Source organism: Rhinolophus sinicus, chromosome 16, assembly GCF_057876585.1.
Source record: "Rhinolophus sinicus isolate RSI-liver-muscle chromosome 16, RSI-T2T, whole genome shotgun sequence".
In the NCBI taxonomy this organism is placed as follows: Eukaryota; Metazoa; Chordata; class Mammalia; order Chiroptera; family Rhinolophidae; genus Rhinolophus; species Rhinolophus sinicus.
This window is the reverse complement of record NC_142516.1, coordinates 81,625,552-81,644,542: the sequence shown is the minus strand read 5'-3', so window position 1 is coordinate 81,644,542 and position 18,991 is coordinate 81,625,552. Positions and strand designations below refer to the sequence as shown.

The window sequence follows — 18,991 nt, the reverse complement described above, 5'->3', positions numbered from 1 at the left end:
GATACAGGTACAATCTAGACTACCCCAAGTCATGAGAGGAGCTTCCAAAGCACAGTTTCCGGATTCAGAGAATTCCTCCACTATCACAGTCTGGGGTGACTCCAAGCATGTTGTTTACCTTTCCTGAATTTCAAGTTGTCCTGTATAAAAACCATTTACTACCGATTCTACAATGACTTTGGAAATCTATGAAATTATTCAAAATGCAGAACAATGTGGAGAAGAACATCTTGGGGGCTGAAATGCAGGCCGGCTATGGCTTTCTATGAACAGGCTGCATTTCTAACCTTGAAAAGTAACTGACTTATTGATATGGTTTTACTCTCATTTAAGAGGTTTTCAAAGCTATAATGCGCATTGTGAGGGTTTGGAAAAAAGGAAATTTATTAGTGAAAATGAGAAAGTGGATATTACAAACCAAAATAAGGATTCATGTTCACCAGGGTAGTCATCTGTTTGGGGTGAGTGTGTAATAGCAGGGATTGACTCAAAAGCTACACACAGATGTGCTTTTAGAATTTGTGAGCACATGGGGAGGTGGATTTCCAAGTCTAAGTCATCAGGGTCGTGCTGGTAGATCTGTACTTTGAGGGATGAACTGTGAACAAGCTTGTGTTCAGAACCAAGCATTGCCCTTTGGAGAACAGTTTGCAATGTAAGACTTTCCAAAAACACTACCGAAATGTGATCAACATTTTTAATCGTCACTCTTTGGGTATTTATACGAGAATGGGGAAGGGAGAAAAGAGACAAACTTAGCGGAGCAGATTTGCTTTTTATCAATGATGGATGGACACCACTGATGGCTGCTGGCGGTTCACTCGACTCCTCTTTAGTGTTTGCTCCAAATTTTTTTTTTAAAATGTATTTTTATTAAGAGGAAAAAGAAGGGGAAAGTCACGGAAGGCTTTCATCCCAGCTCCCACATAGTCCAAGCAGAGCAAGAGGTCCTTTCACACCTGCCACATTCCCTATTTGGGCAAGTCTGCGTCACTGTCAGGAATATGGCTCCCTTCACAAAAGGGCACTGCCCTTCCATCTATCCTGTAAACGCACGGTGTTCCATCTGTAAACGCCACGTGCCTGTGCAGTCTTTAGCTCGAGGACTGAAGAACCCGCCGCGAGATGCCCTTTCTCCCACTTCTTTACGTCTCTTACGTAGACCGGGAATTTGGGGGAGATGACAAACGAATACAATTCGGGGCAGAAATGACACTAACGAGCTACCAGCTCCCAGATCACCGGAAGAGACCCTGCACTGCGTCTCCACCCCCAGCAGCAACGCCAGCCAGAGCACCAGCCCCGCGCACCCCGCCGGCAGACCCGCACTCGCGGCCGGCACTCAGCGCGGCCGCGGGCAGATGGACCTCGTTTCCCAGTCCTCTTACGCAACGACTTTGCAGCCGTCATCTTCGCCCTAATTGTGCAGGGGCGGTGTTTGTGCGTCGCGCTTTCTCTCCCCGGGGAGAGGCGCCGGGGCATCGTAATCGCTGCCTAGCTCTCCCGCGGGGCTCGGACCCGCCGCCCAGCCCTCTCCCCACGCCTACCCACCGCGAGGGTTAGCAGCTCGCCAGCGTCCCCCCTTCCCCCATGGCTCCCTTCTCGCCCATCTCAAGGAAAAGGGGGTACTCCCGCGAGTGTGCGGGGAGGGGCGGGCGGAGGTCCCTGCCACGCCCGGGTGGCCGCAGCTAGCGGCCGGATACTCCGTGGGCAACAGGTAGCCGGGCCGGATGCGCGCTTGGGGAGACAAAAAGCGCCTCTGCGAAGGAGCGACGGTCGCCGGGCTCATCGAGGAGCCGCGGAGACAGGCAGCACGAAGGCTGCGACGCGGAGAGCGGGACAGTGAGGGTGGGGGTCTCGGGCCCCTCCCCAGGCTCGTCCCGGTCGACGCTGCAGCGCCAGTCGTTGCGCAATCCTGGATGGGACACGGGGTGCGGGTCCTCCCAGAGCTCACGAGGCGGTGGTGGCCACGGCCCAGGAGGGACTCCGGCTGCCGGTGGCGCCGCGGGAGGGGGAGCAGGCGAGGGCGGGGCCACAGAGAGCCCGCCTCTGTCAGCCACGGCCATTGGCGGAGGACTGGGGGCGGGTGCGGGCGCGGCGATTGGGGCTGCGGCCGCCCGTCACGGTGGGGCTGGCGGGCGGCGACGTAGCGCGGCGCTCGGAACTGACCTACTAACACACATCTCCTAGCGCGGTCACGGCGCCCGCGGACCCGGCGCGCTGCCCGACTCCAGCGCCGCGCCCTCGCCGCCGCCCCGCCGCCCGCCGCCCGCCGCCCGCCGCCCGCCGCCCGAAGCCCGGCCCCAGCCCGAGGCCGGATCCCGCTCCCGGCCCTGGTTCTGTCTCCCCTCCGCCTGGCTCGCCCGCCCGAGAGCAGGAACACGGTAAGCGCTCCGCCCACCGCCGTCCCGGCCCGGCGCCCGGCTCCCCGCCCGCTCCCGGGGCGCGCGGCCGAGAGGACGCGGGACGCGGGCCGGGCTGTGCGCGGGGCCCGGCTGTGCGCGGGGCTGGCGGGCGGCGACGAGTGTGCGCGGGGCATTCGTTACATAAACTTTTGCTGTCTTGTCTGGAGGGGACTCGCCACCTTAAGGTGGCTGCTTTGATTGCAGCGCTCTCGCGCCGGCACGTAGACTGGGCTAGTTTGCGCTCCCCCCGCTGCTGTTGCATAATGTCTCCTGATTTCGGGAAAATTGATGTTTTGGTAGAGAGGAGCGCCGGGAGACTGAGTCGAGGCTGAGCCACCTTGAGAGGGAAGGGCAACGCTCTTTCCTTTCTTGTGCTTTCTGCGGGCCTGGCGGCGGGGGAGAGGGGGATAGAGTAATGGGGAATAGTCTTGATTTTCTTGAGAAACGGTTAGTGGCGTGAATGGTGACGGCATTCGGAGAATGCCTGCGCAGCGTTTGTTTGTGTCCGGGCTGTGTGCTCAGACGTTTTCCACCCTGTTTGTCGTCAGCGTGTTATACCAGCGCTCGGGGAGGTTGTGGGTTTGTCCTTGCATATATTGCATAATCTACCCACGGTGAAAAATTGGCAAGGATTACGGGCTGATCTGGAAATGTGCTCGTACGTGTGCAATGATTTGGTACTTCTAGCGCAGCGTTGAGTGTTAGATCGTTATTTACATCTATATAGTACGTCCCAAGTACATTTTTAAACACTCCACAATATGAAAGGAAGAATTCCTCGGGTTGAATTCTGATCTCGGATACTACCCGGGTTCGCCCTTTAGGTCTTCTGAGCTATTATTTTTAAAACTGGAAGGAACCGTTGTGGCGTTTACCTCCCCACCTTCCTAATTTTAATGCATTCCATGCAGTCAGCCCTTTTCCTCACCTTATTGTCATTGCTTTTTCAGGCACGACAAGACAGATCACATAATAGTTTCCTGGAAATGTTACATTATGTAACTGCCGAATTGCTGGCAGTGAGCATAGGAAGAAGGAGCTAATTACGTGATTTTATAATCTTGTTACAAAGAAAGTAGGACAATCTCAGCCTTTAAATGTCACTGTAACAGTTTTTTTAAAGGCTATTTTAAACAGGAATGTAGACAACCGGGTAAGCATTGAGCGTGCTCATGCTGCCGAATGTGTGTCTTTTGCCCTAAATGAAATGTGCGTTCTTCTAAATTTAGCCCTATCACATTTTAACAATTGTGGCCTCGCAGTGCTATTTCTGGTGTTTTCTCTAGGGCTGTGTGCAAATACAAGTTCAAGGCCATTTGCTGTAGTTTTAACTCCGCGCCTTCGGAGACCTTTGATAAGATTGTATTTTTAGGAAGGCATTTCGCAGAGCCCGATGATTTGCTGGATGCTGACTCCCGTTTATCTTTTTAAAAGGACACCTTAGGAAAGTGCTGTTCCCTGAGAGAAAGCAGAGGATTGCCAAGTGTCATCTTCTGTTCTTGGCTTTTGTAAATAACAACAGCGAATGAAGTCACAACTGTTTATTTCACATCGTAATTTCTTTTTCTCCAGACCACATATGATTTATGGGAAACAAATGTAGGTTAGTAGATTGTATTTTTGTCTGGGTAACCTATATTCATGTGAATATAGATGAATATATAATACACCCAGGTTTTAAATTTCTACCTGGACTTTCACGTAGTGTAAGTATGTGTTAATATATGTGTATATGGTGGTGTGTATATGTCAGATTTTTCACCCTAAGATAACATTTAAATAATTAAAGTGTGGGGTTGGGGGGGCATATTATCGATTCACCACTGGAATAAATTATATGACCCCAAATTTCAGTCGCTTTCCAAGAAGCTAGTTTTGCTCCGGGCTCCCGGTGTCAGACCCCGACCTACTTTGGAGCTCTGGCTGGGAGCCCCGGGCCTGCAAAGGGCCGCGTACCGCCACCTTCCGATGGCGACCTTCAGTGGTGCGTTAGTGCTTCCCGGCGCGCCCCTCCCTCCTGCGGGCCCCTGGGATCTGGAGGGTGTGGGGGTGGTGCGAGGGGGCGTCGGGTCCGCACCCGGAAGCGCCCTGGGCGGCGCTTGGACTGGGGCTGCTCGGAGGCCTGCGCTACTCTTCGTCCCCTCCCCACATTCCTTTGTTCTGGCGCGGGGGTCCTGGCTATGAGGAGGCCCCGCTGCGCCGCCCACTCAACGGGGGGCAGGGGGCGGGTCCCGAGGAGGCGCGGTTCGCGTGCGTTAGGGGTTTGCTAGGTCCGGGTAGGGGAGGGGAGCTGGAGGGGAACATTTGAGGAGGGAAGTGGAGCTGGGGAGGTGGGGAAGGGAGCAGGAGAGAAGGGAGGGACCCCGGGCGAGGCCGAGCGGAGAGGGCAGCTCCAGCGGCCTGCCTCTTCTCTGCGCGGGGAGCCTCGAGCACCGCATATACCTTTGTTCCAGGAGGCTTCATTGTATTTCCGAGCCGAGCGCTTCTGGATTCGTGAAATGAAAAAGACCTCAGAAAACCTCCAAATGCCAGCAGACCACAGAAATAAGGGGGCGGGGGGAGTGAGGGCGCTCCAGCCTTGATGGTGGAAAGGAGGGCCCAGCTTGAGTGGCTAGTTAAGCCAATGCATTTTTTTAACCCTAAGTTTATGTGGTCAAAGGCTAGAGTAGAGAGAGCTCGAATCCCCTGAGTTCAAAATAAAACAAAAATCAAAACGCCCACGCGGACGCTGCGGTCCTATAGTAAGAGTACAGTTCTTTCATCCGGGCACAGACAAGTCTGAGATTGCTCCTGCAAGTATTCGCAGTGAGGTCGGCGGCATCACGGATGTTCTCTCAAAGAGCAAAGAGCGGCAGTGCAGTCAGCTTTGATGAAAGTTGGCTTCTATGGGATCATATCCTACACCTGTCCCTTAGAGTTTGTCTCTTGGATTTCAGGCCACTGTCAGTGTTTAGGGAACCTTTGGTCTAGTCTAAGAGCACAGGCTCTGGGCCGGGAGGAGCTAGGTCCCAGGCCCAGCCTGCTATCTTGGGTACTGCCCTGATTTCCATGGGCCTCCAGGGTAAGCTGAGGAAATAAAACCTGTGGAGCTGGGCAGTTGTGAGGAGCACAGTACATGCTTCCTGTATAATTGACCAGGAACCAAATGTTTTTAAACAAAGATACTCACCTTCGTTTTACTCTGCTCAAATCTCTGTGCAGTAATAGTAAGGATTGAAGTTTGTATTAAGCCTATAATTAAAGATCCTTTTTGAGACACTTTTTGCTTGTCCTAATGATTAACTTTTTTCTCAAAACCTTTTGCCATTGTAATGTTCAATAGTAATTAAGTTTGAAGGGACTTCTTGACAGGATTGGAGTGTCTCAAACTTTCCAAGACTTTGGGTTAATGTTTTGGGGAACTGTTTGAAGGAACAGAGAGATACCTTGATGGTGGCAAGAATAATGTAAAAAGTGCCAAACAGATGTGCTTTTTCCAGTTGACCTCTCTGTGACAGTTTTCCTTGGCCTGGATAACCTCTGCATCTAAAATGCAGTGGTCTGAGATTTGAGGGAGTGTGTATAGCTCATAAGGGTGAAATTGCTGATGTTTGTTGCCTTTGTCTAATACAGAAGAAAGTTTCAGTTGGTTTACCATATACTTGTGACATAGGGCAAGTGCTTCACTAAGAATCAGGACAGGCTACAAAGGCTTAGAACTAATCATCTTCATCATTGCCTTGGACTGCTCACTCCTCAGAAATGAGATTAAGAGCTCATATTGACTAAACACTTAAGCGGCGTGTGTCAGGAACTGTGTTGAGTGTTGTTATCATCCCCATTTTATAGGTCAGGGAGTGGAGGCACAGAGAAATTGACTAGTAGCCTGAACACAGGAAAGGGGGGGCATGCTGGTAACACCCCCCCCTTCTGTCTCTCTTCCTTCCCTGAATGTGAGTGCCAGCTCACTGTAATTTTTGAAGCAATTTCCTTTTCTGTGTTAAAGGCTTATCTTTGCAATGTGCATTTATAACATGACTGTGATGCAACAACCTGCAAGTTAAAACCCTTTGTTAGAGCCCTTTCCCGGGTTGAGCAATGTGCCTGACTCACCAGCTGAGTGGATATTTCTAGTTGACCTTGCTGGGGTCCATAGAGTCAGTTCTGAGACGTGACTGTGATTGCAGCAGGGAGTGGAAAAGGTGCAGTCATATTGCGTAGCCTTTATTTTTACCCGAGTTAAAATCGCACATACTTCATTATTTCCATTGTAATCCAGATGGCATCGATGCTGTTAAAAGTTGTTTATTTTTAATTTGTATAGAGAAATGAGAACACACTTGGGATTCAATTCAAAATGTGACAGAAACAATGTAATTGAAGTTTTCCTTAATATTCATCTCTTGTTTTTGTAAGGTAGGCCTGTATTTCACAGGGTTAACACATTGTTTGATATCCTGTTATTTTTCTAAATTATACTCGAGTTGATTTTTATCCAAATCGGACTCATATGAGAATGTTGAAAGACGTTGACCTTTGATCACAGACATTACATAAGAGTTTTTCAGTTTCAAAATGAATTTGTATTACCACCACTCCCAATTATCTCTCAAATTTCTTTGCAGATAACTTTCCTGTAGTTAAAAAAAAGTACTGTTTCTCATATGGTTTTAATTAGAGAGCATAAGCTTGTTTTTACAAGAAAGTTTAGTAGGGATTTACTAGATGCTTTTCCTAGCAATTTTTGCGGTTTCATTGGAATCAGAATGATGTTTATAAACCTTTTAGTTATCAGAACATGGTGTCTTTTATTAATTAACTTTCCAGGGATCTTAAACTACAGTTAAGTAGCCTTCCAATAAACACTAAAAATAAACATTTTAAAAAACCTATCCTGTTCCTAAGGCATGTAGTAAAGCAAATGGCATTTGTAGTCATCTGCTCACTGGGAAAGAAAGTGAAATTAAAAAGAAGCAATCAAAAAGTTAAGCTGAAGAGAATTGGAATGATCCTTCAGTATAATTACAAACATTCTAGAACTTTCCCTACTGTACCCTGCCCCCACCTACTCCCTGCACCCACACCATTTTTGCCATCGTTACTGCTGTTGGCTGACTCTGGTATCACTTACCCATGGCAAAATTTCCTGTAACTGAGTTACTTTGTGATTGTTAGTGTCCCTTAAGAGTTCAGCTTAGAGTTGGCTAGACTGATAAATTATCTTTCTGAAAGTTTCAAGAAAACTAATGATCCCTATCCCCGTTTTGAAGAGACTGCAGATTTTACAAAATGTACTGCTATTCCATTCCCCCACCCCTTTAGTGAGGGTGGTTCTGTCTTGAATTCTCAAACCTTGCACTTGTGTTAGCATCAGTACCCAGTCTTCAGAGTATTTTCATCGGGTGCTAGGGTACAAATACTGGCTCTTTTCTTAAAGAATGTCGAGTTATACTATGTTGTTTCAATTCCTTAAGTTATTTCACTGCTATAATAAAATGCAATGTTGTCATTTATTAAGTTTAAATCTAATTTTCAAGTAGCTCTTTGTGGAGGGTGAGGAGCAAGAAACTTGAAATATTTTCATTCATCACAAACTTGATCAGGTTTTGACCCATTTATTTAGGATGCACCCAAATAGAAAAAGTAGGTCAATTTGTTGCTATGATAGGATAGACTTTGACAAAGTGGGAGAGCGTCTGTTTATGTCTGTGTTCATCTCTCCATCAAGCACACATTTCTCTCTGGCTTTAAAGTCTGTGTTACTAGAGACAATTATATTTTCAATGGGAGGCACTTCATTGGCACATGGAAAGGTTTAACATAGTGTTTGTTTGTTTGTTAAATTTAAAAAGCCTTTATTTTTTTCAGACTGATAAGAAAATCCTTTCTTGGAATTTCAGTGTTTCCTGAGGTTTTATCATTCCATTCTATCCTTCATTGTATCTGTTTATTCATTTTTCTATTTTATCTATGCTTTTAAATACTGGCTTTCATTTTTATCCATAAAAAAAAGTAAAGCATTTTATTGGAACAATCATATCGTGGATTTTACCCATAGGAAGAAAATGTAGGTTGACATTTTGCTAGTATTAATAGTTTAGAGAGTTGTGAATTGATTAACTTTTTTTTTTCCTCACTAAAATGGCACTTATCTCAAAAACAAGAAACTGCCTGCTTAGTGGAGATGGCTTACAGTTTCACATAAAAGAATTTTTTTCTTTAATGGTATCTATACTATATACCTCTGAGGGAATAGACAGCATATTCAAGAGAGCAGGGGAAAATGAGATAGTTCTATAAAAATGTTTCCATATCATTGAGCACATGAAATAGTATTTCATCTTTTATTGACAGAATTTTAAAATCAAAATAATATAAAAGAAGCAATTTAGAATAAGATTTCTTCTTTAAAGAGATAATAAAATTTTCCCATAGTAGATTTTAACATCTAAACTATTGGTAAGATTTTAGATACTTGAAAGAAAATGTTTCTTCTTTTCTTGTCTTGTAAAGAGTTTGAATTGTCAACCATTATTTCTCTGACAGATGTGTTGCAGGCCAAGGAAGATACAGGTCTGTGATTCACTGTAAACATAAATAATGAGGTCACTCACTCCTGGAGGAGAAATTTGGTCTAGAATTTATGTTGTAAAGTTTTATTCTTTTAGAGAATTTTCTAAACCAAATTTTAATCTTAATTAAAAATAATATTGAAGTCATCTGACTTATTTGACTTTAAAACTCCAGGCTTATGAAAGATAACTGCTGCCTATAGAGATAGTGTGATGCACTATGAAAAAGCATTAACTAGTGACAGCACGCCCGAATTGGGTGTGGGAAAACATGTCCATTGGAATGTAATGACTCTTGCTCTTAAATTTGTGTTTTTAAGAAGCAGCCGTATTATCTAATGTGCAATGAAGCTGATCATGCTGCATGCACCAACCTCATAGAATTGGCATTTAGTGTCAATCACTCACCAAAAAGGAAACTGAAGTGGTGACTGATAAAGCAGTGTCAGTGGTGACCTGAATACATGAGGCAGGGGTGAAGTGATTGTTACATTAATCATAAGGGGGAAACTTTGGAATTTGAAATAAAGTCATTAGTTGAATATAAACTCTGGTGTTTTTAGGAGGCATTGTAAACTGCCTTTGTGTTCGTCCTAATTTAAGTTCATTGCTGAGAGACTTACATAGGTTCTAGGGCCCATCTCTGCCCTCAACTGCTATGTGATGAGAATGTCACTCAGTCTTTCTGTTTTAGCTCTCCACCCCACCGCTATGTTGAAAATGGATACATTTCTGGTTTTGTTTTGTTTTTTTAAAAATCACAGGTGACGATGTCCATAGCTGTGGTTTTTCTTTTCCTGTATTTATTTTAGCATAAATAAGATTGCCAGGAGATGAAAATTTCAGCAGAGATATGAAAATTTAGAATATTTTCTCAATTCATTAAATACTCTCAAGAATATAAAACAACTCTGAGGAAGCTGGAGAAAAGTTCCAGGTGATACTTTGTTGTCTTAAAGAAGTTCTGACAGTAGTGTCTTACTGTCTTCAGAGTAACTTAGCAAATGGGTATATGTTACTCAGAAATAACAATACAGAATTGGAGCTGTATATAAATGAGATGCATTGTAGGAATATACACCAGAAAAACTTCTGCAAATTATAGGAATTGGATTGGAGTAAGCATTGGGCTGGAGTCTTAGCTCTGCCATATAACTACCTGTGTGATACTGGGCAAGTTGCTTAACTTCCCTAAGCCTTATTTTCCACATCTGAAAATGGTTATTGTGACCGTATCGAAATGACAGGCTCACAGTGCCTGTTGCATAGTAAGTTTTCAGTAAATGGCACCTATTACAATTGTTTTTTGTTTTATCACCACACCAAGAAAAAAGCAGTTCAGCTAGAAACAATGTGGTATGTGCGCCAGGCCCCCGACTGGCGTCACTCCTTGCACACCCCTTGCTTCCCACTGTCTTGAGTCTCTCTCCCACCAAAGACTAGGAGTCCCTTGATTCTTCGGAGTTTGGTTTTTCCTTCTGTCGTATTGTGCCCCCAGGCTGGGTCAGTGCTGGATACACAGCAGATGCTCCATATGTGTTGAAGAAATCAATTAATGAATAAGAGAAGCTCTCTGTTAATAAGTAAAACATCATTTTTAGAATTTACAAAATAATATTAAAAGAAAGTATCACCAAAGTATTTTGGTTACAAAACTCTTACATAAGTACGGGAGACGAGTGACTGTCAGTCAAATAAATATTGAGTAGCTGATATGTTCAGTTTGTTGCTACGATACAAATATATATTAATTTATGCCCTGAAGTACAGCAGGTCCTCCAGTAACATTTCATTCAACGTGATTTTGTTATAACATTGATGAGATGCTGTAGAAAATTTTGTTCATATCAGTTAGCCAGTGATAAAGTTGGTTTAGTTAGATGTCATTTCACATAAAGTTATAGAACCTATCGAGGACATTAAGTAAGGACTTACTATACTTTGCAGTACAGTTGATGTACAGAACAAACATGTAAGAAGGTACACAGTGTATAGAATCATCACCTCTCTCTACCTTGTCTCATGCTGCTGATAAACTATTTTCAGCATTGCAAGATTATTTGATAAATAGTGTAGAAAATATCTTAAGGTAGTATGTGGTGATTTGGTAATGAAGTCATAGCAGCAATTAATTTGTGCAGATGAGGGAGGAATCCCAGATTCTAGTACATGTAGTAAAATTCAAATAGGAAGGAGATGAAGAAGAAATGAGGTTTTCTGCAGGTTTAAATGTACCAACAAAGTTGTGGAGATGCTAAAGTGGACATCAGTACTTAGACACTTAGAAGAAAGGGGTTAAAAGATTTTAAGACAAGTGGGGTACTTTCAGTAAATGGAAGTAGGATTGTGTTCTCTATGCCTTGGCAAGGACTTGAAGGGGAAGGACTTAACTGAATTAGGGAATACAGATCCTTAACAGGAGGAAAGAATCAATTCCGTATAGAGGAAAAACGGGGTTTTGTGTCAGAAGATGAAACCTAAGTGGAAATATAGAAAGTAGTGCTGTTTTACTAAGTGGTAAACATTACCTTTTTATACCATCACTGCCTGCTGTGGTAGACTCTTTGCCTTCATTTGCAATTAAATTGGATTATCAAAAATAAACAGAAACTAGGTGTTAATAATCACAAGTTTCGCTAAGTCACAACTTACGTTTCTGTGTTGACTCAGACAGAAACATGACATTAAACCTTATTCTTTATGATCTTGAAATTATTACATCATTCCTTCTGGAAAAGACACAGGAAGGTGGCAGGCTTTTCCAGCTAATAAAATTAAACTTCATTTCGGACACATCCAGTCAAGATGGCGCAGTAGGTAAACACTGCTTACCTCCTCTCATGACAGCATCAAAATTACAACTAAATTACAGAACAACCATCGAGAGTCACCTGAAGTCTAGCCTCACAGAAGTGCTACAATTAAGGATATACAGAAGAAGCCATAATAAGACTGGTAGGATGGACAGAGATGTGGAACGGGCTGGCCCCACACCTGTGTGTGACCGTTAAAAATTGGGAGGGATAGCTCAGCTGCAGAGGTACCCTCAGAGGAGCAAGAGGTCCCAGCCCCACACCAGGCTCCCCAACCCAGGGTTCCAGTGCTGGGGAAAGTAGTCCCCACAACTGCTGGCTGTGAAAAGCAGTGGCTGAATGAGACAGAGGGCAGTTGCAGTCCCAGGCTCGCCTCTTAAAGGGCCAGCACATGGATTTACTCACTGACGGACTCACGTGCTTTGAGCTCCAGCAATGGGACAACAGCTCGAAAAGTACCAGGGACATACAGTGAGGAACCGAATTGTCTGGCTTCAGGACAAGGGATAGAGAGGCAGCTTTCTCTCAGACAGAAGTGCTGGCAGAATCCATTGTTCCTTTGTTGAGCACTGCCTTCACCCAGTGTGCAGATGCAGGGGCCCGCCATATCTGAGTCTCCATCAACCTGGCTAACACCGTTCACCCTGCCCTGGTGATTCCCTGAGACCCTGCCCAACCCAATTTGTGAACCCATCCAAGCCACTTCCAGTAGCTTTTCCATACAAACGGCCTATCTGAGTTCATGCGTGGAGTTCCCTAAAATCTCTCAAAGGTTCACAAACCTCAAATAAGCAGCATCTGACCTCAACATGCCCCATACCTCCTGCTGAGCAGCCTCAGCCTGGCATTAGCAGCAGCCGGTCTTGGATCACGGTTTTGCCTTTCCCAGAATCTGTAGGCCCAGTGCAGGTAGGTGGCTGCCATCTGTGGATTGCTTTGTGGTCTGAGCAAGACACAAACTGCAGCTGAACTTGGCCTGTGGTGGAACCCCTCCCAGGAGTCCCCAGGGTGGCATGCCTGGTAGCCAGCATGGGACCAAGCCAGAGCACCATTCAACTGCCTCCATGGGCAACAAACCCAAAGGGTAGGCCGGGCAGTCACCAGAGCCCTGTTAAAGCAAATCCTGCTCCATAGGGTCAGCCCCTGCACAGCTGCTCCTCCACTGTAATCATGGCCAATCCTCAAAACCAATCAGCCTGAGGGTCAGCCCCTCCCATTGATGTGCAATTTTTAACCAAGGCTCAACTACAACAGGAGGGGGACACACAACCCACACAAGAGACACACCTGGAGCACATGGATCTCATGACCAGGAAGACTGCACCACTGAGCCCCACAGCACACCTACTACATAAGGCCACTCTACTAAGACCAGGAGACAGAGCAGCTCTACCTAATACATAGAAACAAACACAGGGAGGCAGCCAAAATGGGGAGACAGAAACAGGTCCCAAATGAAAGAACAGAACAAAGCTCCAGAAAAAGAACTAAGTGAAACAGAGATAAGCAATCAGACGCAGAGTTCCAAACACTGGTTATAAGAATGCTCAATGATCTCAGGGAGAACTTCAACAAAGAGATAGGAAACACAAAAATGGAGATAGAAAACATTACGAAAAAAAAAGAAGAATCAGAAATTAAGAATACAATAACAGAAATGGAGAATACATTACAGGGAATCAACAGTAGATTAGATGAAGCATAGGATCGAATCAAGGATTTAGAAGACAAGGTAGCATAAAACAATCAGAATAGCAAAAGAAAAGAATCCAAAAAATTGAGGAGAGCTTAAGGGGCATCTGGGACAACCTCAAGCGTGCCGACATTCACTTTATAGGGGTACCAGAAGGTGAAGAGAGAGAGCAAGGAATCGAAAACCTATTTGAAGAAATAATGATGGAAAACTTTCCTAACCTGGTGAAGGAAAGAGATATACAAGCCCAGAAAGTGCAGAGAGTCCCAAACAAGATGAATCCAAAGGCCCACACCAAGATACATAATTAAAATGGCAAAAGTTAAATGCAAACGGAGTCCTAAAAGAAGGAAGAAAAGGCAAGCTAGTTACTTACAAGGGAGCTCCCATAAGATTGTCAGCTGATTTCTCAACAGAAACTTTGCAGGCCAGAAGGGATTAGCAGGAAATACTCAAAGTGATGAAAAGCAAGGACCTACAACAGAAATTACTCTATCCAGCAAAGCTATCATAAAGAGCTTCCCAGACAAGAAAAAGCTAAAAGAGTTCCTCACCACCAAACTAGTATTACAAAGAATCTTAGAGGGACTTCTTTAAGACAGACAGACAGACAGACAGACAGACAGAATAACAAAATGGCAATAACTACGTGTCTATCAACAATTACTTTAAATGTAAGCTGATTAAATGCTCATTGAAAAGATAGGGTAAGAAAACAAGAACCTTACATACGCTGCCTACAAAAGATTCACTTCAAATCGAAAGACACACACAGACTGAAAGTAAAGGGATGCAAAAAGATATTTCATGAAAATTGAAACAAAAAAGCCGGGGTAGTAATACTTATACCAGAGAAAATAGACTTTAGAACTAAGGCTATAACAAGAGACAAAGATGGACCCAGTAATTTCACTTCTGAATATTTATCTAAAGAAACACAGACCACTACTTCAAAGAGACATGTGCATCCATATGTCCATTGCAGCATTATTTACAATGGCCAAGATGTAGAGACAGCCAGGATGTCAATCAGTCGATGAATGGATAAAGAGGAGGTGGTACATATATACAATAGAATATTACTCAGCCCTAAGAAAGAATGAAATCTTGCCATCTCTAGCGACATGGATGGACCTAGAGGGTATTGTGCTGAATGCACAGTTAAGTTAGACTGAAAAAGACAAATGCCATATGATTTCACTTATATGTGGAATCTGAAGAACAAAATAAATAAACAAAATAGAAAGAAACGCAAAAGATAACAGAACATTTTGATGGTTTCCAGCTTGGAGGGGGGTTGAGACAGTGGGTGAAAAAGGAAAGAGATCAAGAAGTACAAATTGGTAGTTACAAAATAATCATGAGGATGTAAAATAATAGCACAGGGAATACAGTCAGTGATATTATTACAACTATATATGGTGTCAAATGGGTACTAGGTTTATAGGGGTGATCACTTCATAAGGTATATAAATGTCTAGTCACTATGTTGTACACCTGAAACTAGTCTAATATTGTATGTCAATGATAATTGAAAAATAAAACAATTAAAAACAAAAATAAACACTTCATTTCATTAGTCATTATAAAACTGTGCATGAAAAAGAGTGACATTAAACGAAACCATGACATCTTTTCGATGTAGCAGGATAGATATGCCATATGCAGATAGTGCTGAATGAATGTTTGTCTTATCACATGTCCTTTATGAGAGTATTACCTTCTGGAAAAGGAGTCGGAGAAATCCCATCTAGAAACACAGATCCAAAACACCACCACAAAAAAATTGTTTTGGAATGTAATATGGGTTTATTATTTCATGGCAAGTCAAATTCAGATTATAAATATTTCATCCGTGTAAGAGGAAGCTTGTTGATGGTTCTATTTTTGAGTTCTATATCTTGTTTGAAACTAATTAGTAAAATGGAGATTAATTCTTTCCAAAATTACATTCTCTCTGTTTAAAATAACTTTGTTTTAAGAATGCACTGTATTTAAAAAAAGTTGAATAGTCAGTTTTATTTTAGTCCAAAGCTACTATATAAATGAGATCTATTTTGACAGAACTTTCAAGACCAAAAAAGGATCTTTGGACGCTTCACTCTTAAGAAAATGTTTGATAAATCAATTTGAAGGAACCAGAAAAAAGAATGTTTCTAACCTCATAGAATATGTGTCAGAAGAGATGTATTTATTGAGAAGAGTCCTTTACGTTCAGGTGTGCTGTCACCTGGTGGAATGAGCTGGATGTAAGCCCACCAGGCAGTCAGGGATGTGAGGGACAGGTTGTGTCCACATACGAGTCAGATTAAAACAGCTACAACTCAGTTGTTTGTGTGGCTTTTATTTTAGTTCTTGTGGAAATAAAAATTGAGCTCCATTTATATTTCATTCCATATAATTGCAGATTTTGTTTATTGATAGTGAAGGATTTTTTTTGGAAAAGTTCCTCTTAAGAGTTGAGCTTGTTTGTTTCTCTGTGATACAAATGTTGAATTTTTCAGAAGCACCCTCATATTCAAGTACTATTTTAAAACTTACCAACCAGAGGTGATCTGTCATTTCCTTCCTGTAATGCACCATCCCGCACGCCCCACCCCATTATTTCTTTTCCTGTAACAGCCTTCCTCTGTTTCTCCCTGGGGCAGGTGGTGTTGGTGTTTCTCTCACTCTCCTGGATCACATATTAATTACTCTGCCAATAGGTCTCACTGGGGATTTGTCCTTTACAACTTTACAGTGTAAGTGTTTGGGCGCTTATTTCATTTTCAAGATTCCAAGCTCTGAGGAAAAATCGTGTCTTGTTCAGACCTGTATACCCTAAATGCTTAGCATAGTTCCGGTACATCATTGGCAATAAATATTTACCAAATGGATAACTGTTTCTTTCATCTCTTGCAGGTTACCTAGAAGACCCCTACTCCATTCAGTAGGGGCTGGAAAGATTTATCCTGGACAGTGGAACAAAAGGAAGAATATTGATGGATTTTAAACCACAGTTTTTAAAGCATTTGAGAATCCTGGGAAAATAATTTGTTCTCCTGCACCATATAGCTAGGCGCAGGCTGTTTCTGATGCAGCTGAGAAAAATGCAGACCATCAAGAAGGAGCAGGCATCTCTTGATCCCGGGAGCAGTGTGGACAAGATGATGGTGCTTAATTCTGCTTTAACTGAAGTCTCTGAAGACTTGGCGACAGGAGAAGAGCTTCTTCTAAGTGAAGGAAGTGTGGGGAAAAACAAATCTTCAGCATGCCGCAGGAAACGAGAATTCATTCCTGATGAGAAGAAAGATGCCATGTATTGGGAAAAAAGGCGGAAAAATAACGAAGCTGCCAAGAGATCGCGGGAGAAGCGTCGACTAAATGACCTGGTTTTAGAGAACAAACTAATTGCACTGGGAGAAGAAAATGCCACTTTAAAAGCTGAACTGCTTTCCCTAAAATTAAAGTTTGGTTTAATTAGCTCTACAGCATATGCCCAAGAGATCCAGAAACTCAGTAATTCTACAGCTGTGTACTTTCAAGACTACCAGAGTTCCAAATCGAGCGTGAGCTCCTTTGTGGATGAGCACGAGCCTACAGTGGTGACCAGCAGCTGCATTTCTGTCATTAAGCATTCTCCGCAGAGCTCACTATCTGATGTTTCAGAAGTGTCTTCACTAGAACATTCTCAGGAAGGCCCTGGGCAGAATGGCTGCAGAAGTCCCGACAGGAAGTTCCAAGTCATCAAGCAGGAGCCAGTGGAACTGGAGAGCTACGCAAGAGAGCCGAGAGAGGACCGCGGCAGCTACCGAGCGTCCGTGTATCAGAACTATGTGGGAAACGCTTTTCCTGGCTACTCACACTCCCCACCTCTCCTGCAGGTCAACCGTTCCTCCAGTAACTCCCCGAGAACGTCAGAAACCGATGATGGTACGGTAGGAAAGTCATCCGATGGGGAAGATGAGCAGCAGGTTCCCAAGGGCCCAATCCACTCTCCCGTGGAACTTCAGCATGTACATGCCACAGTGGTTAAAGTTCCAGAAGTGAATTCCTCTGCTTTGCCACACAAGCTCCGGATTAAAGCCAAAGCCATGCAGATAAAAGTAGAGGCATTCGATAATGAATTTGATGCCACACAAAAACTTTCTTCGCCTGTTGACATGACAGCTAAGAGACATTTCGAACTCGAGAAGCATAGTGCCCCAAATATGGTACATTCTTCTCTCACTCCTTTTTCAGTGCAAGTGACTAACATCCAAGATTGGTCTCTCAGATCAGAACACTGGCATCAAAAAGAACTTAATGGCAAAACTCAGAATAGTTTCAAAACTGGAGTTGTTGAAATGAAAGACAATGGCTACAAAGTTTCTGACCCAGAGAATTTGTTTTTAAAGCAAGGGATAGCAAACTTATCTGCAGAGGTGGTCTCACTTAAGAGACTTATAGCCACACACCAAATCTCTGCTTCGGACTCTGGATAAATTACTACTGACAAGCTCTGGGCATTTAGAGATGTCATTTGCAATAGATGAGTACGTTTTGTATTAGGCTAAATTTTCACTGGACCTGTGATGTCATTTCACTGTAATGTTCACATGTCTGTCAGGTGTCTTTTTGTGCACAAATTATTATGAAAATTAGATTGTGTTATCACTCTGCCTTGTGTATAGTCATAGTCCATGCAAAGGTTGTGTATATATTGAACATTATTTTTGTTGTTCTATTATAAAGTGTGTAAGTTACCAGTTTAAATAAAAGATTGGTGACAAACACAAAATTTCTGCCCCATTGTGTTTGATTTTAGGGTAAAAAAAAAAGCAATTTAAGTTACAAAAATAGATGTTAAGCTAGTCTGCATTTTACTTATTTAGGGGAGTTTTCTCCCCTGAGTAAGGGAAAACCTAAGGGTGAGTTCAGCAAATAATTTCTGTTTCTTCTAGTTTGGCCCAGGCTATATAATACATTTGAAAACCTACCAAAGAGAAGGAAAAAAATAATGAATTTTCTTATGTTTGAGGCTAATTTGTTCCCCATTATCTGTTTTTCTTTAGCGTTAAGTTTCTCTATAACTTTTTTTTTTTTTTAAATAGAAAACTCCAAGTTGGCATCAGCCTGCCTTTAGTCATCTCTCTTTTTAAGTATGACACATGGATGTGGATAGTTGAGTCACTGACCCACTTCATTAATTAGAGTTTCTTTTAAAAGAGTGGATAAAGTCTAAGGATGAAGTCATTTTTATGTTATTAAAAATCTTAACAGTTCTAGAGTATAACCATCTAGGGAATTAAGCTAATGAAATTCTGTTTTTATTTAGTTTCCAAAATTTCAAAGAACACATCAATTATCACATTCCAGCATACATAATCTGAGTGTATATAATGACTTGGTTTCTCTTTTATAATTTGTTAATGATGAATATAAATAACAGCTCTAGTTTGGAACTCTTTATAATACACAAATCCAGAGGAAAGCATCATTTTAAGTAAATTGATAAGGCCATTATGAAGATTTGCCCGGATCCTCCACTGATCCCTCAAAGGCTGTCAA

At 43.1% G+C, this 18,991-nt stretch overlaps 1 protein-coding gene across 2 annotated transcripts; it reads left to right on the top strand.

Annotated features, from left to right (window-relative positions):
• The first annotated feature begins 1,458 nt into the window (after positions 1-1,458).
• On the top strand, positions 1,459-18,221 carry NFIL3 (nuclear factor, interleukin 3 regulated). 2 transcript variants are annotated; one of them, XM_074330192.2, is made up of 2 exons: positions 1,459-2,384; positions 16,364-18,221. In XM_074330192.2, exon 2 carries the CDS (start codon positions 16,537-16,539, stop codon positions 17,923-17,925), a length of 1,389 nt encoding a protein of 462 aa, XP_074186293.1. In that variant the 5' UTR covers positions 1,459-2,384; positions 16,364-16,536; the 3' UTR covers positions 17,926-18,221. The 2 variants fall into 2 exon arrangements, with proteins under 2 accessions (XP_074186293.1, XP_019569439.2); XM_019713880.3 differs by lacking the exon at positions 1,459-2,384 and adding an exon at positions 2,838-4,008.
• The last annotated feature ends 770 nt before the right edge of the window (positions 18,222-18,991 follow it).